General features: G+C 39.8%; 2 protein-coding genes across 7 annotated transcripts; one reads left to right on the top strand and one right to left on the bottom strand.

The window, feature by feature from the left end:
• The first annotated feature begins 3,166 nt into the window (after positions 1–3,166).
• Positions 3,167–14,393, top strand: LOC113007029 (pre-mRNA-processing factor 39). Of its 3 annotated transcripts, none has more exons than XM_026143357.2 (15): positions 3,167–3,280; positions 4,486–4,727; positions 4,847–4,972; positions 5,093–5,211; positions 5,500–5,667; positions 5,914–6,094; positions 6,352–6,456; positions 9,165–9,282; positions 10,115–10,269; positions 11,079–11,205; positions 11,319–11,590; positions 12,017–12,201; positions 12,292–12,366; positions 12,631–12,796; positions 13,876–14,393. In XM_026143357.2, exons 1-15 carry the CDS (start codon positions 3,220–3,222, stop codon positions 13,945–13,947), a joined length of 2,172 nt encoding a protein of 723 aa, XP_025999142.1. In that variant the 5' UTR covers positions 3,167–3,219; the 3' UTR covers positions 13,948–14,393. The 3 variants fall into 3 exon arrangements, with proteins under 3 accessions (XP_025999142.1, XP_080145484.1, XP_025999135.1); XM_080289358.1 differs by having other exon boundaries at positions 10,106–10,269; XM_026143350.2 differs by having other exon boundaries at positions 9,165–9,294.
• A 1,403-nt stretch (positions 14,394–15,796) lies between these two features.
• Positions 15,797–22,339, bottom strand: ubxn1 (UBX domain protein 1). Of its 4 annotated transcripts, none has more exons than XM_026143320.2 (10): positions 22,181–22,339; positions 21,448–21,512; positions 21,273–21,326; positions 20,322–20,461; positions 19,519–19,609; positions 19,234–19,425; positions 17,171–17,222; positions 16,964–17,086; positions 16,506–16,689; positions 15,797–16,379 (listed from the first exon to the last, which is right to left on the bottom strand). In XM_026143320.2, the coding sequence occupies exons 2-10, from the start codon at positions 21,504–21,506 to the stop codon at positions 16,339–16,341; spliced, it is 936 nt and encodes a 311-aa protein (XP_025999105.1). In that variant the 5' UTR covers positions 21,507–21,512; positions 22,181–22,339; the 3' UTR covers positions 15,797–16,338. The 4 variants fall into 4 exon arrangements, with proteins under 4 accessions (XP_025999105.1, XP_025999098.1, XP_025999113.1 ...); XM_026143313.2 differs by lacking the exon at positions 22,181–22,339 and adding an exon at positions 22,038–22,099; XM_026143328.2 differs by lacking the exon at positions 22,181–22,339 and adding an exon at positions 22,007–22,082.
• Positions 22,340–26,628: the final 4,289 nt, after the last annotated feature.

The following is a 26,628-nucleotide window of genomic DNA, read 5'->3' as shown; positions in this document are numbered from 1 at the left end:
TTGCCTTCTATGAGTCAGTAATTCATAAATGTTTCTTTATATGCGCCTGGTCCTGTTTCATATTCTGAGTGGAGTATCACTTCTAAAGCAGCCAACTGGATATGGTGGTATGCATTATATTAAACCTACACCGACTAGATTCTTTAATAGGTGCGCATATTCAACTGTTAATGCAAGTGTCTAATCTACTAATCACATGGCAGGAACTCCTTACATTTAGGGATGTAGACATGGTAAAGATGGGCTGTAGAGTAGAGCATCAGAATGGCACTAAAAGCTGATAGAGAAGAAACAGTAATCTAATAACTGCTTATTACAATCAACCATGTTAACGCTAATTATCAAGTATCTTACTTGCTATTTGACAGTGGAAAGAGGTCAGGGGGCTCTCATCTCTTTTTGGTTGCCTAAAACATTGAACCTTGAAGCAGAAGAACATGTATGGCTGTGTTCAGAAAAATGGTAGTTACTGGAATCAGGGCTGGACTGGGACAAAAAATCAGCCCGGGCATTTTGACTAGAGACCGGCCCACCAGGTATTATAGGAAAAACCATAAAGCCTTTGAATGAAAACAAATGTCGTTGTGACAGTGATGTACACTGTCTTGTTGGTACATGTGTATCAATCTAATAAACTTAAACCTACATCATCCTCCCTATGGTATTCTAAACAGTACTTAGCCGAAACCCAAAGACTGCTTGGTTGAGTTAACTTCCTGAACTATCTACAACATATGGTGGAAACCTGAAATTAAGACAGAGAAGACTAGAGGTGAGACATGACCATTACTGAATATAAAAAATAAATGACAGATTTAGTGATATTTTCATAAACTATTTATTTACCACATCAATAAACATGGCAGGGCAAAATATTTTTTCTAACATGGCAACCTTTTAAAAGTGAAAGGAGACAGAAAGACAGGTGAGAAAGAATAAAACTTAACTGACTTTTTGATGGCATTTTACACAAAGTACTAGTACAGTATCTAGAAAATGTGGGAAAATACTGGCATCATGTACAGTACTTTCTTCTGAAGAAATTATCTTGGGACCCTGAAAAAAACTTACTATGTACAATAATGGATTTCTATAAATTTGACATCAGATGAAAACTTTGGTTGTAAGATTCAGATAATTATTTGTTAAAAGCTAGAAATTTTAAATGAGAATAAGAAAGAAAAGTATTTCTTTGTGCCCCCCTTTCCCTGTTAATGCCCTATCGGCCCCCTGGCAAAACTTTGCTAGACCCGCCCCTGCACAGTTACCAGCTGTCAGCTACACAGAAAGGATCCTGGTGTAAGTTGTCTCTCAGAAACAGTTCATAGCTTTCCTTCAACCCATTCATGTCACCTAAAAGGTAAACCTGTTTCTCCATCACCTGTTCAGCTCTGATGATTCAGTAAGGACATCTCCTGGTTTCATCTTCATGTTTCCCTCTCACCAGATAACCAAACCGATATCATGACCAGCAGCTTAAACATCAGCTGATACTAGAAAGTAATATTAAATAAATTCTAACAACAGCTTATCACGTTTAAAGGCGCTTCTGCTGTTTAACGAGACCTCCGCTAGTTTCCTCTTGCTGGCGCAAAGCGGGAGATAAACAAGCAAGAGAGACGGGACTTGCGGCAGAAACGCAGATCAACTGATCATTGATCAGTTTCATGATTGAAGTAGCAGCAGGAGAGGGAGGGGGGAGAGTGAGAGAAGAAGAGGCAGCTGTGCAGCAAAGACACAGAATAACTCCAGCTTTTTGTCTTTTTGTTTATTTTCAGCTCAATACAAAACACATAATATTAACTCTGAATACCAGAGGATTCCGTTTTTTATGGCACGGTTGGGAACTCTACTAACTAACCATATGAATAAAATAAAGTTCACCAGTAACATCATAGCACCCACCCAACTGTACAGAAACTCCATCATGCTAGCTACTACACAGTACGAGTATTGTAACTGACTGTAAAAAGTTAACACAATGAAAATAAACTACACCTAAACTTGGTTTGACCCACATAGACTGCAGGTCATAACTTCTTACCTGAAGCTCATTTCACCTGACAGTCGGACTGGCGGCCGCCTTGGGTCTCTCCACCTCCAGTCCTTTCCCCCATCCACCTGCTGGCCTCCACCGCTTACTAATTTTACTGAATCTGTGAAAGCTCCACCATAGCCACTACCAAACAATTGAGTTATTTTTACACGTCTGCCAGCATCTGTCCAATCCGCCACCTTTCACTGTTTACACGGTTATGGAAAAAAAGACAACAACAACAAAACATCGGCCCATATAAAAACGAAAAATTACCATCGGCCCACCAGGCAAATGCCCGGTATGCCCGATGGCCAGTCCAGCTATGACTGGAATGTAAAAAAATGGATCGTGAAGTCTCTAAACGCATAGACCAGTGGATTTCAATAATCTTTTGTTATTCAAACACAGGTACAGTGAAATTAGATTAGTTAAAGCCAACAAGAATATGAATTCAAACACAAGCAATAAATATGAAAACAAGGAATAAGAAAAAAATTAAAACAAAAATAGTCTAAATAAGAAAAGTCAGGTTTAAAGTTTAAAAAAAGAGCACTTACAAGCCAACCTCGTTGCCAAACACTAAACCTGGATAAGACATATTCTGTATTTTATTTTTGTGAGCATATACTATCATTTGTCTATGTGACCTCCATTTCCAGTTGAAACTAAATTAACAACTTGGGCTACACCACTAATTACTATAGTGATTATATAAACGTTTTGGGTTGTCTGAAAATTTCAAGTTATGTATAAAAAATTTGAGTTTGAGGTTATCATTTCAAAATGTTTGGTTATATCAATATTTGAAGCTTTGAGTAATAATAAAATTTCGGCTTATTATATAAAAATGTGGGGTTATCAATATTTGGGGTGTCAAAATCTCAGGTTGTTATACTGAACGTTTGGGTAAGATTAAAAATTGTCGTTATCGGCTTATTTTATCCAAATTTCACGTTATTGTCTCAAATTTTGGGGTTATTATATCAAAATTTAGAGATTTAGGTTGTTATATCAAAAATTTAAAATTTTGTGATCATAGTGGATGGCATGACTTGTGGATGGCACTTTTTTTCAGTGGCGGTGAAAAGCTTCCATAAAATGTAAATGTTGCACTTTTAGCGTGGTAGGTTGTTTTAGGCGTCCTGTCGCGCCTGAATGACGTCAGCCAGACGTTTACCGTCATGGCGGCGGCGGAGGGCTGTGAGGAGATGAGCGGCAACGGGGAGCTGGTAGAGTCTTCAGGTAGATGATTAACGGTGGTGAATTTAGAGTTCGTATCCGGTAGTTGTTTTACAGATGTGGTGGAGCTTTGGTTTAATCAGCCAGCGTTTTTAAAAACAAAGCCTCCAGCTGGAGCCATTGTGGGTGCAAGCATGACATGCTAGGCTAAGCTAACGTGAATTCACCTGCACGGAGAACAGTCTGTCTTTTACTTTCACTAAGTTACGATCGGGTGGGGTATACAGCTGTTGGCTGCTGTTGTGTACCCTTTTTCGACAAGTTAGTTGTAGTCTGTCAAAAACAGCCCAGAGGCGCTTTAAAACTCTGAGCTTTATATGAATGAAGCATCTCTGCAGGCGCAGACAGGAGTCGGTAAAACAAAACAAAATACTGTACGAACTCATTTTAGTTGAGTTTATTTGGCCTTTTACTAGATAAATCACAGCTGTAGGCAGTAGATAATTCTTTCCATTCTTTTCATATTTTATTCTAAAGTTTACATGTTCATGCATGGTTTCTGTTATTACCATTTTTCATTCAAAACTATTCAGGAAGTAGAAGAAACAGAAAGTGAATGAGTTACGTAACTTCAGTTAAGCAGCTGAGTATTTCTTTAAGTCTTCTTTCTATTTTTCATCACACCTGCTGAACAACAAAGAAAAGATGAAACAGAAACGATGTCATAATGGGAGTTTTATCGGGTGTTTCTTTGTGTTGTAGTCTTTTGAGTATAAATAATTTATAACTATGGGCATTTGTAAAAGGTAGGCTGTTGGATTTTTTTCTTTTGTAAAAATAATTAAAATAATAATAATTCAAATCTCATCTGTGAAAGGTCAAGAGGCATGGTATACCCTGGTCTGTCCCAGGGTTAACACATAGACAGATGACCATTTATGTCAGTGGCCAACATTTCTTTGGTCTGTCACATCAAAATGCTTTGAGACCATGTGATGACGAGTTGTCAGACTTTATAAAAGTTTTCATAAAGAAGAGATTTATTCTCTGGCACTAAAAGCAGATTAAATAATCACAGAAACAATGTAAACAATAAGATTTTGCTGGCACCAGCTGTCAGTCAAATTCTTGTATTAAACATCAATATTGGCTCAGAATGTTTTGCATTTTGGGTTTTTGGTTCAACCAAAAAGTGTATCTTTTTCAGTATCGTACATATTTTGGGTCTTAAATATATTGAGATATGCCCCTGATCTTTTCCTCTTCAGCCATGGAAGCTCCTGAGGTTCCGGCGCCACCTCTACCTGAAATGACGGAAGAGAACGGCAGTGCCGCCGTGGTTCCTGAGGCTCCTGTTGGCCCCGACCCTGCTTCCTTCTCCATGCAACCAGCCGCAGTGGATGAAGAAGGGGAGCTACCTGCAGACTTTGAGCGTCTGTGGAAGGGCGCTCATGACAATCCTCAAGACTTCACCTCCTGGACTGACCTACTGCAGTACTGTGAGCAGGAGGTGTGTTTGTTTCTTTGATTGATCTCTGATACATTTGTTTTCCGGAGATCACAAGAGATTTTTGGTGAAGAAATTTAGAGTTGCTTCGTGTGACACTTGGATTAAATGTGTCTCCTCAGGGTCACGTCACATCTTCACGTAGAGCACTAGAAGCCTTCCTTGTTCGCTATCCACTCTGCTATGGTTACTGGAAGAAATTTGCTGATCTGGAGCGCCGCATTGGGCTTAACGACAAAGCAGAGGAGGTAACGCGAGAGAGCTTTTACTGTTCTGTCCTACTGTTATTATATAATAATACTTTCAAGGCTATTTAGAAGCGCTTTATTTAGGTAGTTAACATATATGGGTGTCCTGTGTTGTGTTAGGTGTGCATTCAGGGTCTTCAGGCAATCCCTCTCAGTGTAGATCTGTGGATCCACTACATCAATCTGCTGCTAGGAACACTAGACATGAACCTTCCTGAGTCACCCAAGCGGATTCGCAGGTACACATACACACAGACCAGATCTTACTTCCTTTTTAATCCTTCCTCTTTTTTTCCTGTTTTTTTTTTTTTTGTTTAGTTTCATTTTTTTCTGCCTTTGCCTTCCCCATACAACTAAAATTTCTTTTTTCCAGCAAGAGCTCTGTTTTTTTTCGTAAGGATTCCCAAAAAAGAAGTCTTTAGACGTTCATCTTTTTTTCCTGGTCTTAAAACCAATCTAATCAGATTTGGTTAAGAGAAACTGAAAGCTGATTATCATGCTTTTATTTGTTTCACAACAACCATCAGTGTGTTTGAGGATGCTGTCACGGCAGCCGGTTTGGACTTCCACTCGGACCGGCTTTGGGATCTGTATGTTGAGTGGGAGAAGGAGCAGGGGAACATGAAGAACGCAACAGCCGTCCTGGACAGAGTCCTCAGAGTCCCCACACAGCTCTACAACACCCACTACGACAAGTACGGCCACCACCCAGTTATTTATGCTGATGTTAATGTGTTTTTCTCTACCAGCTTTACTTTTAGAATACCACATGTTATCTTCTTAATTTACTGAACTTTTAATAGTTGTTAAAATATTTCCCCATGTGCTAGGTTTTGTATCTTTTAAGGGCAACACTAAATAACTCCACTGTTCTGTCCCTTCCTTCATTTCTTCTTTTCCTCTTTTGTTAATCTAATTTGAGGTCTTACTTTATTTGTCAGATTTAAAGAGCATCTGAACAACCATGAACCTAAAGAGGTGCTTTCTCCAGAGGAGTACGAGGAGCTGAGGGAGCTGTGCCGTCAGAGCCAGAAAGCGGAACGAGCCGAACAATCGCAGGAGGAGGAGAAGGAGAGGCCGCCGGGTGAGGAAGAGCCCGCCACACCCGAGGGCACAGACACAGTGAGTAAAATGGCCTGTATTTATATAGCGCTTTACTAGTCCCTAAGGACCCCAAAGCGCTTTACATATCCAGTCATCCACCCATTCACACACACATTCACACACTGGTGATGGCAAGCTACATTGTAGCCACAGCCACCCTGGGGCGCACTGACAGAGGCGAGTAACATCCACCTGCCTCACATTGATTAGAGGTGTGTGATGTGGATTAATGCGGAGGTCACATTGACTAATAAAATGCTTTTTCTGTGTTTTAGGAGGAATTGATGCAGAAGATTAGGGAGCAGGTGTTACTACGCAGGGACAAAGTGTATCAGGACAACGAGGGAGAAGTCCGGAAGAGATGGCACTTTGAAGATGCCGTGAGTTTGTCCTTCTGTGATTCGCTGCTGCTGTAGTTTTTGTGTCTCTATCTAAGAGAATCTAGGAGAAGTAGAGGGATTATTTTCTCTCCTTTATTCATAAGTGCTTTCCTATTTCTGTGCTAATGTAGAACATTGTCCTGAATCAAGGGGTTAATGTAAGAGTTATTAGAGATGATTAACAGATTAGGTCCTGGTAGAAAACTACATATATATTAATGAGCCCTTATTGGGGAAAGTAAAAAACACCTACAGTGGCTTGCAAAAGTATTCGGCCCCCTTGAACTTTTCCACATTTTGTCACATTACAGCCACAAACATGAATCAATTTTATTGGAATTCCACGTGAAAGACCAACACAAAGTGGTGCACACGTGAGCAGTGGAACAAAAATCATACATGATTCCAAACATTTTTTACAAATAAATAACTGAAAAGTGGGGTGTGCGTAATTATTCAGCCGCCTGAGTAGGGCTGCACAATTAATCGTTAGAAAATTGCGATCTCAATTCATACTTATGTGCGATCTCATTTCCAAATGACAAGGATTTAAAAAAAAAAAAAGAAAAGAAAAAAAACAGATGAAGATAGTATCACATTTTGATCCGGGACATAATCTGCATGGAGAAAATCCGTCCCGGTCAACCACCCAAACATCAATAACGGAAACCTTATACAGCGCTTCCCCATACCCGTCGAACTCTCGCAGGCACAAAGAAATTACGGAGGCTATCACTTATCACCTGGCTAAAGACATGGCTCCCATCAACACTGTGCAAAACGAGGGATTTAGGAAAATGATCAACACCCTAGACAAACGCTGCACAGTGCCGTCCAGCAACTATTTTTCTATTGTTGCACTACCTGCTGTATACACGCAGTGTCGAGCAACAGTGGAGACGGAATTACAACAGTACAACATTTTGCGGCAACGACAAAATGTGAGACATTTATTGTTTTTATGTTCAGTCTCAACTGTTATGAAGTTGATGTGCAGTTAATAAGTGCAATAAATATTTATATTGGAAAAGAAAATCATGAGAGAATCGTGATCTCAATTCTAAGCAAAAAAAATCGTGATTCTCATTTTATGCAAAATCGTGCAGCCCTACCTCTGACTTATACTTTGTAGAACCACCTTTTGATGCAATTATAGCTGCCAGTCTGTTAGGGTATGTCTCTACCAGCTTTGCACATCTAGAGACTGAAATCCTTTCCCATTCTTCTTTGCAAAACAGCTCCAGCTCAGTCAGATTAGATGGACAGCGTTTGTGAACAGCAGTTATCAGATCTTGCCACAGATTCTCGATTGGAGTTAGACACCAGACAGGTAAGGGATAAAGTTATTGAGAAATTTAAAGCAGGCTTAGGCTACAAAAAGATTTCCCAAGCCTTGAACATCCCACGGAGCACTGTTCAAGCGATCATTCAGAAATGGAAGGAGTATGGCACAACTGTACCAAGACAAGGCCGTCCACCTAAACTCACAGGCCGAACAAGGAGAGCGCTGATCAGAAATGCAGCCAAGAGGCCCATGGTGACTCTGGACGAGCTGCAGAGATCTACAGCTCAGGTGGGGGAATCTGTCCATAGGACAACTATTAGTCGTGCACTGCACAAAGTTGGCCTTTATGGAAGAGTGGCAAGAAGAAAGCCATTGTTACAGAAAACCATAAGAAATCCCGTTTTCAGTTTGCCACAAGCCATGTGGGGGACACAGCAAACATGTGGAAGAAGGTGCTCTGGTCAGATGAGACCAAAATGGAACTTTTTGGCCAAAATGCAAAACACTATGTGTGGCGGAAAACTAACACTGCACATCACTCTGAACACACCATCCCCACTGTCAAATATGGTGGTGGCAGCATCATGCTCTGGGGGGGCTTCTCTTCAGCAGCGACAGGGAAGCTGGTCAGAGTTGATGGGAAGATGGATGGAGCCAAATACAGGGCAATCTTGGAAGAAAACCTCTTGGAGTCTGCAAAAGACTTGAGACTGGGGCGGAGGTTCACCTTCCAGCAGGACAACGACCCTAAACATAAAGCCAGGGCAACAATGGAGTGGTTTAAAACAAAACATATCCATGTGTTAGAATGGCCCAGTCAAAGTCCAGATCTAAATCCAATCGAGAATCTGTGGCAAGATCTGAAAACTGCTGTTCACAAACGCTGTCCATCTAATCTGACTGAGCTGGAGCTGTTTTGCAAAGAAGAATGGGCAAAGATTTCAGTCTGTAGATGTGTAAAGCTGGTAGAGACATACCCTAACAGACTGGCAGCTGTAATTGCAGCAAAAGGTGGTTTTACAAAGTATTGATTCAGGGGGCTGAATAATTACGCACACCCCACTTTACAGTTATTTATTTGTAAAAAGTGTTTGGAATCATGTATGATTTTCGTTCCTCTTCTCACGTGTGCACCACCTTGGATTGGTCTTTCACGTTGAATTTCAATAAAATTGATTCATGTTTGTGGCTGTAAGGTGACAAAATGTGGAAAAGTTCAACGGGAACGAATACTTTTGCAAGCCACTGTAGGTGTTTAAAAAAAAAAAAGAAAAGAAAAAGATTTTTGACAAAGACAGTTGGAGGAAAAAAACCTAAAGGTTTTATTGGCAGTAATCAGAAAGTTTTAAATTCTTGGCTTCATAGGTTTTAAACTAAGATCCCTTTTTAACAAAGATGCTCCCTCCGCATTCTGTGACTACAGATCAAGCGACCGTACTTCCACGTTAAGCCACTTGATCGCCTCCAGCTCCGCACTTGGCACTCATACCTCGACTGGGAGATCACAGAGCTGAACAAGGACACGAAAGACCCCAGCCAAGGTGACTACACAGGTGATGAAGAGGCTTTTTGGTTTCCATGAATCTAAATGAAGTGTTCCAAACAGGCTCCCACACAGTTGCAATAACATGTTTATCTACAATGCGTAATCATATATCCTCATCTGCTTGTGGCTATGGAGAACCACTGACCTTCTATTAATCGCAATGTCAGTGGGTCGATCCCTGAAACCTCAGTTGCCATAATGGGGGGGAAAAAAGTATTTGTAGGAATGGGTGGATGTATCAAGTTCTCAAAGTAAAAAAGCGCTGTACAGTACAGTGCATTTAGGCAAAGAGAAACCCTCTTATATGTAACAAATCTATAAGACAAAATACATTTAACTTAGCAGGTTCACCTATAAATAAATAAGCATTTTTGAGCTGGGGGTCTTTATAAGTATGCAGTTTAATCCTGCAAACCCATTAAAACCAAAGTGTTTCCAACCAAAAATCTCTTTCCCTAATCTTGCCTTGAGCTGACCTGCCAGTGAGGAATGAGTTTGGGCTTTTACACAGGCACAAAACTGTGTTATAAGAGAGAGGATTAGAATTATAATGCAAGATGAAATGAGAGCCCCATTGCAGGTCTTGATTATTTTGTATTAATAATTATTGGAGGCAATCACTGTATCTGAATTTACATTTGAAATAATTGCACAGTCCTGATGGCACCAGGAGGAGGGTGTGGTTTACTAGCTGATTCCCATGTAAGAGGGCTTCTCTTTGTCATTAATCGTTTCCTGCTGGTCAAGTATCAAAACAAATATAAAGATGTTTTTGTAACTGTTTGCCCATGCTGTGCGACTGCTTTGTGACACCTCGGTCATACTAGATCCAAACCAGGCCATCACAGAGGAGTCGGAGGTCATGGCCCCTCCACAGGAACCATTGGAGGACACTATAGCTGCTCAAGATGACCACAGAGTTCGCATCCTCTTTGAACGTTGCCTGATCGCCTGCGCACTCTATGAGGAATTCTGGTCCAGGGTAAGAATGATTTGCAGATACACTTTTTTTCTGCAGGTTGATTTAAAATCTCCTTAAATTCTCCCTAAACTCAGAATTTTAGGCCTTAACACTAAAACTGCCAGGTGGGTCCTTTTGGCCCCATTCAGCAACAATAAACAGCAAAGCCAGAGAAGTCATTTCTTGAAGTTAAATAAATTTTTGTAATCAAAGTTAGTATTTAAAATTATGTCTTAGTTATTTTTATCAGTTTTGCAAATTATTTATTATTTCATTACAGATCGTAAAGGTAAAATATATACTAGAATTTACTAATAAAGAAATATTACAATAAAACAACACATACTTTTTAAAAATGCAGAGGATCAAAATGACCCTGTTACCCTTGATGTCTCTTCCATCTAATAAGTGTAAGTGCAAATTCAATGAGATCCGGCTCAAGGACAGCATAGTTGCTTCTGATCCACCTTGAAAAAGAAAAAGCTCAAATTAGGAATTAGGTAGATTTGCATCTAGAAAAAAGCCAGTCAGTAAACACCTGCCATCACCAAATATTGTTCTGCATACACGTCCGTCAGCAACATCATCAATATTCCAGCCTCAGGATGACCAACTCTACATTAACAGCTTTAACTCCTGCAACCCCAAAAACGGGACATCGGTGCTGTTTGAATAGTCATATAAAAAATAAAAAGCAGTTAAGACATGTATGCATGTGTGCTTAAATTGGCTTTTCAAAGTCTGTAAAACTTCACATAACACTGGAGGATATTTAAACTTCAGTTTGAGTTCATATGTAGTCTGCATGAATCTCTGTGTGTGTTTCTCAGTACATCCAGTACCTGGAGCCGCAGAGCGTGGACGAGGCCCGGGCGGTTTATAAACGAGCCTGTGAAATCCACCTGGCGTACAAACCCAACATCCACATGCACTGGGCGACCTTTGAGGAGAGGCACGGTATGACAAAACATTAAACACCCACCCATCCCTTTGTTCTTTATTCTTGAATGTTAACAGACACTTAAGGGCTGTACTGGACAGTCATGAAAGCTTATCATCTTCTCTATCAGGTGACTTAACTGAAGCTCGGCGAGTGTTGGAGGCCCTGGAGAAGAAACTGCCAGGTTTGGCGGTCGTCCGTATCCGCAGGGCTGCTTTGGAGAGACGAGCCGGCCAGCTGGATCAGTCGGAAGCCTTGCTGAGGGAGGCGGTGGCTGAATCCAAAGAGAAGCCCACGTTACACGCTTTCTATTCAATCAAGCTGGCTCGATTGCTGCTAAAACTGGGCAGGGACCCCAGCAGTGCCCGCAGTGTTTTACAGGAAGCGCTGGAAATTAGTCCGGTGAGATGACAGAGCACAATTCATTCATATTGCCAGAGAAATTATGTTAGACCATAAATTTGTGTAAGCTGAAAAGTGAAGACGATGCTTGCATTCTTTGTAATGACCAGCAGGGGTCGACTCTGATTGCAAAAACAATCAGAGTCGACCCCTGAAAAAGAGTCTTCCGTATTGCTCACTTGATCTGGGACCTTAGTTAACATTTTCCTGATGCTTTCGTAGGTTGAATCAGATGTTTTAAATCTCACTGAATACACACATGATGTTCAGTTTGTAAATTGTGTTTACAAACAAGCTTTGCATCCTGTATTGTTTGAGCAAACTTTAAAAAACAGAAAGAAAGAAAATTCAAATTTTAGTGGACTTTTAAAGTAGGTACTAATTGCCCCCATCCTCTTTCTTCCCTTTCATTATCCTTCTCCTCAGGATAATGATAAACTGCACATGAACCTGTTGGAGCTGGAGGTTTCAGGTGACCCCTGGGCCTCAGCCTCAGCGGTGCAGGAGTGTGTGACACGAGCTCTGGCAGCTCCTCTCGAACCTCACACCAAGATCCTCTTCTCACAGAGGGGCCTACAGTTCGCAGAGGACTACAGCAACTCTATCCAGAGGTCAGAGTTCAGAAAGAGAACTATTTTAAATTAAACTGCTCCCTTAAACCCTTTCAGGTTCTTCAGTTTTTATATGTGTGTCCTCTGCAGTGTGCTGTCTGTTTACGAGGAGCACCAGAAGCTGCTGAAGGAGCTCGGTGGAACAAAGAGAGAAGCCGAGAACGGGTGAGAGAGGGAGGAACGACTAACTAAATGTGAAATGGACTTAAACCCTGGTATTATTTAACATGTAGTCTGAATGCCTTAAAGGGGTGGGGTTTCACTTCTAGATGATTTATTTTTCTTAAAGAATAGTCCTTCATGTTATTGTCATCTGCCTCATTAATAAACATGTATAACAGCTGAGGTCTAGATGCATATTTTTGCTGAGTAAACGAGATGTGAACTGATTAGAATGAAAGTCACGCTTTCAGGATTTTCGTTCTGTAGGGATGAAGATCCAGAGAAGCTGAGCAAAACTGATGACGGCTCTGCTGTGTCTGCACAAGTCCCACCTACCATGCCGCACGTCCCCATCACCACGCCGCCTCCTCCTGTGATGGGCGCCGATATGAGCGCACAGACTGGCTACGGAGGATACAGCAGCTGGTACCAGGTAACACTCAGATTTATATAAACTCTGTATTATGTGGTTTAACATGTCTGCCTGTGTTTTATTAATAGTGGAGTAGGATCAGAATACTTTATTAATCCGAGAGTAAATTATGTAATTGTTAGATTAGGATGGGTTTGAGGCTGCATATAGAAGATGAACACAGCCTCCTATTAGTTTGAAAATGTTCAGATCTAATTTAATAGCACAAATACAGATACCCGATAATTGTGTTGTTTTTTTGTTTTTTAATGCAATTATTTGCCAAATAATGTTACCTGTTCTGTAAACGGACCATCCAAAGAAGTTTTTGTCTTCAGTTTTGATGAGAATTTCTCGTATTTTATTAGTGTGTTATTTAGCTCTAATAGATGTCTGGATTTGAATCTGTTGGTCAGCTGGGGTCTTTCTGTGTGGAGTTAACATTTTCTCCCAGAGCCTCTGTTGGTTCTGTCCGGGTGCTCCAGGTTCCTCCGTAGTCCAAAAACAGGCTTGCTGGGTTGATTGGTTCATTCTAAATTGATCATATGTGACCTATTAAGGGTGTACCCCTGCCTCCTGCCCAGTTGAACCCATCGTAATATGCTCCTGCGAGCTAGCCAAACAGGCCTATAGACTAGTGAGGGTCCCATTATACCTGCCGTCCAGGGCCAAACATAAATAGATGTGGCTGTATGACCGTTACCAGTGCTGCACATATAATAGGGCTGTCAGAAACCCCTTACAACCACCAGTCCTTTGAAAAAAACATATGTTGTCCCGGATAATCAGACCAACTTGACAAAATTCATTTTTAGCATTTGCCCCAGGAAGCATTGTGTGACTGGGGCTTAAAATAAATTGATGGAGTTTAGCAGCTAAAGATTTAAGCTTGGAGTTCAGAAACTAATGGGCTATGTTAATGATGGCTGTAGCCATCATTTATCTACAGTCTATTGAGAATGACTAGATGCTCCTTCAAGTGGACGCTCAAGAGGTGTCTTGATTTTTCAGCCCCCGAGGTTCCAGCTTGGTTTAATGTAGCAAAGCACAGTTTAAGATGTTTTTAATCCCGTTTCCTGTTTGTCGTGGTTTTTCTCCAGCAACCACAATACGGCAGCTACGGCTACCAGAACACCTGGAACTACAACCAGGGCTACTATCCACCCAGCTAGAGAGAGCAACAGCAAAAGACCGCATCAGGCCACTGAACAATAAAACTGAACTGAACAGTCCTCCAGACTGTGGAGAAGTTTCATCCTGCTAAAGTTCATCCAGTCATTATTCTTCCCTCTCCGTCCTTCCTCTCAGTCACCTCACTGTCTCACTGGATTTATGAAAACGAGGAGTTATGGTCATTTAAAAGATCATCTTTTCATTTTTTTTTTTTCCCTGAACAGCAGGTGGAAAGATGAAAGGAAACACGGCGCTCATCTTCAGTGGCGTGTCTTTGAATTTTAATCAGAACTATTTTTGTATTCGTTGCAAGTTGACCGCTTTGCTCGTGTTTTAAAATCATCCAACTTCACAGGTGATGTATGATTGACATTTTGTACCATTCCACAGACTAGGCTATGTTTTTTTTCTAATGTATATAAAGGTGTTTTATAGTGTGTCACAACACTGTTTCTTTGTGTCATGTGTTTCTGCTTGTGTGTTCATAATTAGAGTGGGTGGGGCAAAAAATCAAATATCACACTGTAAAACTGGTGGCCTGTTTCGGGTCGCTGTGCCTTGCTCATTATCTGGAGTTTACATGTCAGAAAGAGCATTTACAAGAAAGAGAATGCCCTTTGTTTAAAATAAAGTGTTGGCTGGATGGGCACATGCAAACAGGGAAAGCGCTCGTCTTCTTCGTGGGTTTTTATTTTTAGCCAAACTAGCATAATTTCTGTGAGAAGAGGGACTGCTGTTGGTTAGCGACTGTGATCTGGGCTGAAACTCAGACACAAGATTTAAAACTTACTGAAAAAAAGATGCTGAGGATTTTTTTTTTTAATAGCCAAAAAAAAAAAAACAACCTTGAAGTTAAGGAAGGCCATCTGTAACGTGGACATTGTTAGACTTGTACATATCAAAGGACTACAAAGTCCAAAAACTTGTGTTATTTGGTGGATTAAGTATTGATTTCAAATGTGGACAAAATGCCAAACATGTAATGTGGGAGTGAGTCGCAGCAGGAAAAGGATCTGTGGCAAACTACAAAACCCAGAGGAAAATCACTTGAGTCAACTTTAGACTTTACACAGAGATAAAATCACTAAGTCAACAAGATTGTGTAAATATGGTTTCCTGCTTAAGACCTACTTTATTAAATTTTTTGCAAATCTGTAAGAAAGTATTAAAAAAGCTCCAGATCCCCAGACAATCTGAAGCACTTTGGGTTTACATTTGAATTTTGGACTATTAACCTTGAATATTGATTAACAGATGATCCTCTAAACCGGGGGTTTCAAACTCATTTTGCACTGCGGGCTAAATACAACACACGGTAATCTTGAGTGTGCCGGACCAAAGAAACTCCCCTTTCTAAGGAAGTTTAACTACACATCAACTACAAATTGTGAAAAAAAATTTGTAGACAGTGGAGGAAAAAAACCAAACTTTTCTGTCAGCCACTTGTTTATTACTTAATTACTTTGAAGCATGGGGGAGGGCTTTATCAGTAGTTATAAAACTTATGAAAATACAGTTAAAAGTCCAAAGTTTATGTCGGACCGTTGTGGAGGGCTGCATCAATAATCTGGACTTGATTCTGCTAAATGTTATTTTTATCTCTTTATAAACTTCTACTGATAACAGGAGATGTTACACTTTCACTGGAAAATTGCCCAACCCTTCTCTAAACTTTATCCCCATCCCAAGGTCGGAATTTGTCTTTCTCTATCTGTTCAATGACACGCCTACAAAACTAATGACACCGTCCACAGCTTCAGCTGAACCTTTTGTTTGGTGATAACTGGAACATATAAAGTAGGATGGAGATGATGAGCAGAATTAAATGAACAAAGCTCACAAGTAACAAACTTTCCAAGTCAGCTTTATTTTAAGTAGATTTTTGGTGACCAGGTAGACATAGCTGTTGATATATTTAAACTTATATATAAAAAAGAAAAGGCAAACTGTCACAAAATCAGGAAGATTGTGGGGATTAAACTTAAGGTCCTTTCCGAATCAGGTGTTTTTATGGATCGGGTTAAAACTCAACAAGTTTGTTCTCTATTTTTGTCTTTAATGTGTTGAAACTATGAGTGGTGCTCCTTGAAGCAGTATCTGTCAGAAACCAGCTATCTTCACTATCAGGCTCACTGCACACACCAACCCACAGCCGGTGAAACCAGCGCAGAACAGGATGGATTCAATCAAGCCTTTTTCTTTTTGATAGTCGAACCAATTTCCTCCATATCATCATTTCGAGAGGAATTACACATCTGTGCTTGTATTAAGTTATCTGGCTTGTTGGGTGAAATGAAAAAGACTGCAGCTCTGTTTGTGGATCAGTCCATGTTCTGGTGTCGATGTAGTGGAAGTGGTGAGGTAGGCTCACAGAGCAGATCCTCCTGTTCTTACTTTTTGGCAACAACCAGCACAGCTGAAGGCACCAAACCTGAACACACAGAACCAAAGCAAGTCTGATTTCAATTTGTGATTTTTTTTAATCTTCACTAAATATTAAAATTATAACGTGATGATACCAAATCCAGTTTAAGCTAAGTGGCTATTCCCAGCTCACCCAGCTCTTTGAGGGGCTTCTCCATATCCAGTTCAGTGTAGACGTGACGGGGGTAAGGTGACAGCAGCGTGAAGTCCTGACCCTCGGGCGTGTTGCCGTTCATCTGCACATAGACGCGCACTGCCGCCAGCGGCTCCTGGGCCTTGAAGACTGTTGTGATGGTCGAGCCGTCCAGCAGACGGACCTGTGAAGAAGCAGCAAAAATTAAAGTACATATTTTAAAGTTCAACGCAACACCAGTTTAGTGGATTCATTTTCATCTAAAGGCCTAAGCCCTGAAGCACACTCTGCTTATCATCCATTTTATTCTAAACACCCTGTTAGGCCTGAAGACTCTGTGCACATATTATATATGCATTTATCGAAACCTGTGACGTTCTGTTTCAAAGGGCACAGACTTCAAACTTTATTAACATACATGTAAAGTAAAATTTTAAAACCAAGTATGAATTAGGTACCTGTATCCTGGATTCATCATACTCCTTTTTAGTGGGTGGAGGGCCCTGACTGGTGGGTGAAGACGGACTGGGCTGGCCAGGGTGGGATGACGCAGTGGTGCTCGAGGGTGCAATACCTCCAAACTTCACAGAAAAAAAAGTCCAAGTTGTTCTTGTTTCCACCAGAAGTGGAAGAATACAGAAATGGAAAATAAACTTGAAAAGTACCTTTTGTGCTCTTTCTTCTCTGTCTCTTGCTATCTTCTCTTTAACCCTTTGCCTGTTGGTAATAAAGATAAGCAACACAATGACTCAGCAACCAGAGTTAACAAAGGAACAAAGTTACTTAATCAAACACAAGTTAATCTTTATGAATGCGAACATTTTCCAATAGGTAAAGCAGAGATAAAAAATTTTCCTGGGTTATTTGTTACCTTTTTATAAAAAAACAAAACAATTGAATGTAACAAAAAGGGTTCATGGGAACAACTAGTTACAGTGAAACGCTTAGCTTTTTTATTAATAAATCCACAGTATTTAGGCTTGCAATACATTGGAAAACATCACAAAAATCAACAGCATGACTGCTATCTGCTCTTTTGTGTGTCAGTGCTCAGCTGAAGTGACCACAGTAAGTTACTTGTGCATGTTTCTCACCAGACTGTCAGAAAATGATTTCACCGAGGGTGAAACAAGGGCTTGAAATCTGTTAGTGGTATCAGCTCACAGCCCAGCACTGTGCAGCTTTATGACTTTTAACCAGAGAACACCCAAATTCTCTCCACAGATTAAAGAAGCTTCAAATTGAGAACATGTGTCAGACGTGAAAGAGTGTGGCAAACATTATGATCCCTGTAACATCACTGGGACCCTCATGTCATCCTTGCGTTGTCTGTTTCCAACAGTCTGGTCAGAAACATGCACAAGAATAGCCGTTTAAACTTGATTCTGTAGGGCTCTGGCTGTGCTCCTCCTCACACAAGCAGACACCAGATACCAGCCCTGTTGCTGTGCTGATGCTCTTCTACAGCCCATCCATCTGTCATGAGATTATGCTGGGAGACAATTATCGGGCAGAGTAACATTATACTATTTAAAAAGCAACAGAATGCCTTTTAGCCAAGCTAGTCCTGTATATGAGATGGTGGGATTTGCTAGTCTTGGGCCTGTAAGACTGAAAGTTTGTTTTTATGAGAATAAACATGTCAGATAGGGTTGGGCCATAACATACTGTTCACGGTAATACCGGTATAATGTTGGGCAACGATAAGAAAATGGAATATCGCGATAGAATATGGGTCAAACGCACATGCGCAGTGCCTTTGTTTTTATACGCACATGGCGGAAAAAGCATGGCAGCTACGGAGAATGAGAAGGTCGAAAGCGGATCATTGAATGAAACAGATGAACCAGAATTGGTTTGTAAAAATGCTGCAGCTTCAGTGGTGTGGAACTGGTTTAGCTTTCGTCCGTCAGATACACAACAAAGCATTTTTGGTAGCGCATGCTTGCGGGCCGTCGTTATTACCGTGTTTTTTGGAAAATACAGCACACTTAAAATCAATCCTTTGATTTTTCTGAAAATCGACAGTGCCCCTTATAATCCCGTGTGTCTTATGTATGAATTCTGGTTGTGTTTACTGACCTCGAAACGATTTTGTGTCGTACATGGCGCTCGAAAATCTGTCAAATGTTTTAGTACGACTTTGCTAAGCTAGAAACCCGCACCGCTTGATGGACTGTCGGAGCATTACGGCTATCGTAGGCAGGAGCCTCGCGGAGTGATACGTACTGTGCTTCAACATAATATTACCGTATTGTGTGTGTATAACCTCTTTTTAACTTTTGTGGATATTATACATGGTTATGCTGAGGATATGTCGGCCAATTTCCACTGGAAACGCCTTTTGGTTAAACTGTCAGCAAGGATTTTGCATTTGCACTGTTAAATTTTTATATAACTTTAATGCACATAAAAAACAGCTGCTTGTTTAAGTAAAAATACATTGATTTTTTTTTTTTTTGCACTAATAAAGTTGTGGAGTTGTAAAGTATTTTGTCTAGTGTCAGTTATATCATCAGTTATATCATTATTGCAAATTTTCAAATGTATATCATATAAATATTTTTGGTCATATCGCCCTGCTCTAATGTCAGACATTTGGGAGCGAAGCCAAAGAAGTGTCTTTTTGACTGAATGGTTATTAGACTCTATGTACTCTGGTATGCAATCCTTCTCCAAACCTAATTATCACGTTCTCTAACTGTATGTGTGTTGTTGAAAAACATACCTTGCCATTTTGTCCTCCATCTTCTCCCTCTGACGCTGCTCAGCAATTTTTTTCATTTCATCGTCCTGCAGTTTTTGGCGCATCTGCTGCAGCTCCTGGCCCTGCTTCCTCCGCTGCTTCTCCCTCTCCACCTCTTCTGCCCGCTCTCGCTCTCTTCTCTCCGCCTGCTTCACCCGCATCAGCTCCTCGAGCCTGAAAAACAGACACAGCTTAAATTACACACGTGCTTCTATATTCAATATGCACACTGCTAATCAGTAAAATGCACTTTGAGTATCCTCTGACCTCTTGACCTGCTCATTTTTCTCCTCTTCTGTCATTGGCCGTTTGACGCCGTCCTCTGTCTCAATGTAGCCGATGTCTCCACCTGCTATTCCTGATGCCGAAGCAAACAGGCAAGACAACGTGAAAACTTTGACAGCTTACTTCCGACTACTAACAAACGCAAAACAAGACAAGAGGCCCATCTAAAATCAAATACCACAAACCTTAAAACAACACAGCAGTGCCAATGAACCACAACGAAACACCACCAACGAAACATCAAGGAAGTGACTCAACCACTTGACACAACATTTTTGAGATAAAGAGCTAGATAAGATAGATTTACTGGGGGTGCATATCCTGTAACTGAATTTAGCTGTATGCACGCGCACACGCACATATATATATATATATATATATATATATATATATATATATATATATATATATATATATATACATACATACACACACACACACACATATATATATATATATATATATATACACACACGATTAACTGGTATAGCTATCAAAGGCAAAATAGTGTAATTTTACCATTTCCTTTTGGATATACAGCACAGGTGCACACATTCAGTATGACCACACTTACTGCAAATGTGGCGGTCTGATTGGTCAGATCTATTTATTTGGATCCAAATCAAGTCAAAAATTTTTTTTAACACATTAAATATTCACACGGATTTTACACGTCCAGTGTGTAAAGTCCTTAAGAGTAGATACATTTAGGTTGTCTAGTGGTATATTCAATCACACTGAAAATCTGTGGGTGACTTTTATTTCCTGCCCCTTTAATGACATACCTTCAAAACTTTCCTGCCCCTCCTGACCTTCAGAGCTGTCTGCTGTGCTGGGCTGGCTCTGTGCTTCTCCTCCCAGGATGTTGCCCGCTGGCGGCACATAGGGCTCATCGATGTCTGGGTCATTTTCGTGTTCCATTAGCCTGAGGAGAGTGCGTAAGCAAAATGTATTACTTTCCAACAGCCACAAAGAGCTTTACAGAGGTCTAGATAACATTTTTAAACACCCTATTTCAAGTCAAAATGGACACACACAAACAAAGTAAAAAAAACCCACAAAATCTGAAAAGATTAGTTTTAAACTGCCTTTTAAAGAATACCACAAAGTCAAGGGTGCAAAGAGTGTGTGACAAGCTATTCCAAAGTTTTGGAATATTATTTTTCAGGCGGGTATGAGGAACCACAAACAGGTCTAAGAACTTGGTTTGAAGAATAGGACTGGAGTAGTAGCAGGGAGACTATCTAGGAGGGGGCTGCACCCCATAAAGCCATAAAAGTGAGAACCAAGATTTTTAACTGAAAGCTAATCCTGACAGGAAGTCAGTGTGAAAGCTTTAAAAATATGGTGATATGAGAAAGTTTATAATGAGTTAAAAGCCTCACAGTAGCATCTTGCACAGATTAGATGCGATTAATAAATGTTTCAGTCCGACAAGAAAACAGTCCAATCCAAGTGAGAGGAGATGAAGGCACACACAAGCATTTCTAATTCGCTTTTTGAGACAACACTACAAAGTTAATCAATATTTCTTAAACTGAAAAAACAACAGTCACTTATCCGATCACCACAATCATGTTTACATTGGGAAATGAAAACCACTGGATAGTTTTATGAGGGAAACTGGCGTGTGCAGCTGGACTGTGGCACCAAGTTAAGTGATGACAGAGGGAAAATGTTAATGTGGGAGGTTTCAAAGTACCGTAGTGTGTTGTTATTCTGAGTGCTAAACTCACCAATCCATGGCTTGCTCAATTCCCTGGTTCCCTGTGTTGGCCACTGCCTTCTCTCTAAAGACAGATTATGATAATATGATAGATAATGTAGACACAGTTTAATTTCCTTGAAATCAGCTTCAAACCTGAAATCCAAATAAACCAATAAAAAATGTGTGCATCAGGGATCACTCACGCTCTGTTTCGATCAAACCCCATCTCCAGCAGACTCTCGAGTGTTGTTAGCTCTGCCATTTTGACCTGAAACAATACAGGAACGTTAACGAGGAGTTCATCGTCTAACGTACTGGTACAATGCTTTCATTTGATGATGAAAAGAACCCAAAGGACTTCTAACCAAACTAAAGTTAGTGCAAGAGCTCATGACTTTATTTTAGCCGACTAAAGCAGCTACACTGACCACTATTGTCCGAATATAACACTGCGTGAATATAAATAAACGATTCCTTTACTAGCAGCTTACCAAAAACACAAATTTATTCCCGCTACACATATGCAGTTATTTGATATAATAAATACCATCGTGATGAGAGCTAAAATTAGCTTTAATGTGGCTAACGTTCAAATTGCGAAAGCTAACTGGGAAGCCTCGCTGGCTAGCACGATTAGAAACAATTAGGAACTCCAATAAGCTCTTCATCACTTGTGCCGTTAATGTTAGTTTGTATACTTGAGCTAAATGCAAACTGACGTGCCAGTTTATTTATGTACGGAGGAAATATGAGCTAATATACCCAGTGAAGGTAGGGATAGTTAGCTACTCACACATCGGACAACACCGCTTCACCAGTAAGGAAGCCCACGCGAGTCAAAAAGAACAACGCGAAATTCACGCTTATTAGAAAGAACGATTTTTGAAGTCTTAAGATTTGTTTAAAAAACAAACAACATACAGATCCTCCACTTACTGGGGACACTTTGACGACGCTATCTTCACGTTTATACACCTTGAGCTTCTACTGAGTTATACTTCAAATGAATGAATAAGCCTCCCTAACATGCAAATAATGAACAGTAACACGTAAGCTACTGCAGGGTTCACCTGACCCCATCTATTCATCACCTCTGCGACAGCATATCAATACCGGGGTACTAAAACGATGTCAAATGATAAACAATGCAAAATATCTACAGGAACTAAATCAAATATCTTTTTTAAGGAAAAAAACATTCTTACACCAGTTTCTTTAAATCACTGGTGAAATAGTATAGATTGGTGAAAGTAGTGCCCTAGGTCAGAGTGTAGAAATACTCTGTTCGAAGCAGGATTTTAATTCTACTATTATTACTGATGTGGCCTGAGTAGGATAAAGTATATAAATCAAGGTGTTTACCTCTGAAATAAAGATTAAGTGAATATTAAATCATTACTTCACTACGTCTATTTATGGTTTTAAAGAATATAATTTGGTGTGAAATATGGTGTTAAACCAAATTCCCGTCAAAGTCAATGAGATCAGGAAACACATTGAGTGTGTTACTGGTTTAGATGTGCTATTTAAGAACTATTTATAAATGCATCTAACTGGCTTGGAGGAAGACGAAGAGGCTCTCCCTTTGTAACTCATTTACAATTATTGTTCTCACACTTTGACCAAAGACACATGCAGGAATGAACTGTTTGCAGGAATCACTCACTTTGAGCTTGAGCCAAATGCACTTTACAAATTTGTTTCAGGCAAACACTCTTTGTCTTCAAAAGTCATCTTCAAAACAACACCGTAAAGTAACACTGTTAATAGAAACGCCTTCAAATCTGGGTCATTTTTAAACGGTTTGTGTTTTGGGGGATACATAAGGTCTTATTATTGTCTATAATTTACAAATCGTTTGAAAAAAAAAATCATATATCATCTTGTAGTCACTTCAAAAGTCCAGTCCAGATTTGGATTTGATAGATATCCAAGACCAGAATAAACAGTACAACTTGATGGAGTTGGCCCAGATTTTGACTATTCATCAATCATTTCTTTAAAGTAATCTCATAATGTTCTTTCCATTTAGATATTTAATCAGGGGATTTTATTAAACCGCGCCCCAGTAAGAGTGAGTGAGAGAGAGAGAGAGTGAAATGTGTCAGCAGAGGAATTATGTCCACTGATGATTAGGGGTGGGGGAGGCCTGATGAGAAGGTCGGATGATCTTATTGGCTGCTATGCTGCATGTATGATTTCATCTCATCTGCGTGTCTCCGTGGGTGTTCAAACACAATGCAATTTGCTGACTTTTATGTGCAGGTTGGGTTTGTTACATATTTACAGTAAGTGTAATGATTAATTTTTCTCTCCCCCACGTAGTCTTAAGCAGCCCTCATTCACGAGCCTACCATTACTCAGAGACTCCGCTCACTGCTGGGTGTCTTTTTTGTAAAAACGCTCTTATTTACTATTTATTCGTTTGTCTTTTTTCCCCCTCACACTTATATTTTGTTCTTTTTTTATCTGGGTTTTACTTGTCTTGTGTTTTCCTTTTACAATTAATAACTGAAGAAGCTTTGCCTGCAGCTTTTACTGGGTAAGTATTAACTTTTCTTTTACATTCTAGAAAGCAAACTAACTCAAGAGATTAACAAGACCAGTTTATTTCACCATGCATCTAATCTGCTTGCACACTGCAGGACAAACCCTGTAATATGTATTTGTATATATGTTAAAATGAGAACAGTTGATCACAGAGGATCTTTTAAGGAAATTAGATGATTCATTTATAATGAATTCAAGTGCCTTCAAAAGCAAACACGTTCTGTGCGAACATGTGTGTAATTTACAAAGATGTTTGGTGTCATTTCGGTAACAAAGACGATATTGTACCTATTCAGATAAAAATGATTATAGTATGAATACATTTCAGTTTCTGCAGGTTCTAACTCTGAGATGATAAGCGTGAGGATTTTCCCAGCATTAAAAATGTTGGTTTAATATGTGGTATTTGATTTCCTGACGTCACCTTTCTCTGTCCAGACCGAGTTCATTCTAGTTTCCGTGCTCGGCCTCATGGTGCACATTATCTGAAGACGCTAATGACCCTTCATAATGGAATTATCTGTTAACAATATATAGCAGGGCGGCCAAAGTCGAAGGAGACAATGGGGTGAAGTTCTCTCCAGGCTGCCCTTATATTGCTTTATGGTTCTCTGAGGCTTTTTTCTTCTTTTTACAGAAGGAGAGGATTAAAGGTCAAATTTCACCGAGGATATTCAGTGAGATTCTGGGAAGAAGATGAGCTACACACAAGAAAATGATGCTCGTTCCTGTTTACCACTTGTGTTAAAGATCCTTTCAACACCTAATATAAAAAGAAATAGCACAATAGATCTATTTATTTTTTACTAGGGTTACTGGAACCATTGTTAACTTCTAGGAGCACGTGTTCTTGGAGGGAATGAGCCTGATTTTTATTGGCATCAGAAGGGACACATGTAATCTTAGAGGCAGTAAAAGCCAAGATTAGAAGATAAAATAGTGGATGATACTAAGTCTTTATTGGGTGTGGGTAGTATTGTGACATGAAAGCTGAAGTATCATGTGTAATAAAATGATTCAAGTTCATGTAGTCAGAAACAGATGACCAAAAGAGGGCAGCATTAATTCATATGATTTAAAAGTGGACCATGATGCTGCCGCCCCCTTCCAGTTTGCAGTACTCTGAAATGCTTGTCTGGCTGATCAAGAGTACGAACAATACAGACTGTAGTGGTAGCCCCACAAAAATAGGAAAGCCCAGAGGAGTTGTTTAAGGTAAGTTTTGGTTATATTCAGTTTTGCCAACTGAATATATGACAGGAAAAACACTTAAATAGAAGATGCCAGCAGAATGAGTGTACATCCAATGCCGTGGTCTGGCTTGGTGCTCTCAGCTGTGTTTTTCTCTGGGTCTCACCAGCTGTAACAGCATCTCCATATGGAAAAACTGTGGCTTCCAGTGGAGCTGCTGTTATCTGTGGAGGGACACCTCTTGTCATGCAAACACTGCTGGGACTCTCTGTAGCTCATGAACAGCAACACTTTCAGTTTCTTGTTTCTGTGTTTAGTTTAATTTTCATGGTGATTTATGTGAAGGCTGCAATAAATTAAACAATTCTTGTAAATTCAGTTGAAGTTTCTGTTTCTTTATAGCCCCTTTTCACGAATAAAACACAAAGATTGAGATTTGTATGGCATGGGTTTATGTAGCTTTCTGAAATGAAAACCAAAAGTAAAAGTGAATACAAGAGCATCATTTGTAGTAAATGGTCAGAAGGATATGGGACTTTCCCTGACATCAGTCAGCGATGGTGATAGACTCAAAGGTCCCTTACAAAAAAAATTACCTTTTGGGGGTTCTTCCTGTAAACCCTGTAAGTGTTTACAGGAAGATATCGTAACAAGATCTTTTTCAGCTCAACAAACTGAAAACAGAGTAAAAAAATACTCACCACTCAGCCTGAGAACACAATCATCATGAGTGCTAACAAAGAAGCTGTCTTTGTTTTTGTAATGAAAAGTCAAACCAAAACTAAATCACTGTTTGCAATTTGATGTAGTCATTTCAAATTAAAAGTAACGCTAGTTCCACTACAAACACTGCACATAAACACAATATAGTGAATATTAATTCATAGTGAATGTTATTAGAAGCTTCACGGGTTCATACATATGAACAAATGAATGAATACATGCTTTCATCAAAGTTTTCATATGGGTTGTTGTTCATAACAGTAACACATTTAGCATAATACACTTTCCTAGTGGCATCCGAACACTAAGATGTTTAGCGTAGTAAAACAATATTAGAGAATAGAGAGATCGTCTGGTGACACTGCAGTTATAAGCATTTGGATTTCACCCAGTATTGCTAAGCCTCAGGGTCGCCTCCTGTTTAAAGACAGTTCTTTAAACTCTCTCTGGCTAATTGCATGCTCCTAGTATGGATTATTGGGTATTTGACATTTTCTTTGTGTAAAACCTGTCTGTTGTGGCTGTTACTGTGAAGGGGGACTGTATACTTTAAAAAGTTGTGATAGAGCCTGCTAAACCCTCCCCTCCGATACTTTTATTTGTCTGTCTGTTAAGAAATCCTTAATCCATCGGAACATTCTACTATTTATATCCATTTCCCTAATATTAATTAGTAGACATTCCCTCCACATTCATATGATATGCTTTTTCTATATATTGAAATAACTGCCACTACACTCTCATTGTTTATTTGTTTACGTTTTTGTTTGGATTTTTTCCTCATTAATAATAACTGAAACATTTAACCAAGACAAATATACAAAAAAACCCTGGAAATCAGGCAGGTGGTAAGCGCGTTTTCACACAACTGTATGTGTATGAACTTTTCATGCAGAGGCTTCACAGGTTCATATATATAT

This window comes from Astatotilapia calliptera, chromosome 2 (assembly GCF_964374335.1).
Source record: "Astatotilapia calliptera chromosome 2, fAstCal68.1, whole genome shotgun sequence".
In the NCBI taxonomy this organism is placed as follows: Eukaryota; Metazoa; Chordata; class Actinopteri; order Cichliformes; family Cichlidae; genus Astatotilapia; species Astatotilapia calliptera.
The sequence above is the reverse complement of the archived record's forward strand: the minus strand, read 5'-3'. Positions and strand labels throughout refer to the sequence as shown.

What these genes read in the sequence shown, in the direction of transcription:
- LOC113007029 (XM_026143350.2), top strand. Translation starts at nt 3,220, where the DNA reads ATGGCGGCGGCGGAGGGCTGTGAGGAGATGAGCGGCAACGGGGAGCTG. An exon ending in GATGGCACTTTGAAGATGCC is followed by an intron (nt 6,457 to 9,164) that starts GTGAGTTTGTCC and finishes CTGTGACTACAG; the next exon opens with ATCAAGCGACCGTACTTCCA. An exon ending in AAGCGCTGGAAATTAGTCCG is followed by an intron (nt 11,591 to 12,016) that starts GTGAGATGACAG and finishes CCTTCTCCTCAG; the next exon opens with GATAATGATAAACTGCACAT.
- ubxn1 (XM_080289366.1), bottom strand. An exon ending in ATTGAGCAAGCCATGGATTG is followed by an intron (nt 20,462 to 21,272) that starts GTGAGTTTAGCA and finishes CACTCTCCTCAG; the next exon opens with GCTAATGGAACACGAAAATG. An exon ending in GAAGCCCCTCAAAGAGCTGG is followed by an intron (nt 16,380 to 16,505) that starts GTGAGCTGGGAA and finishes CTGTGTGTTCAG; the next exon opens with GTTTGGTGCCTTCAGCTGTG.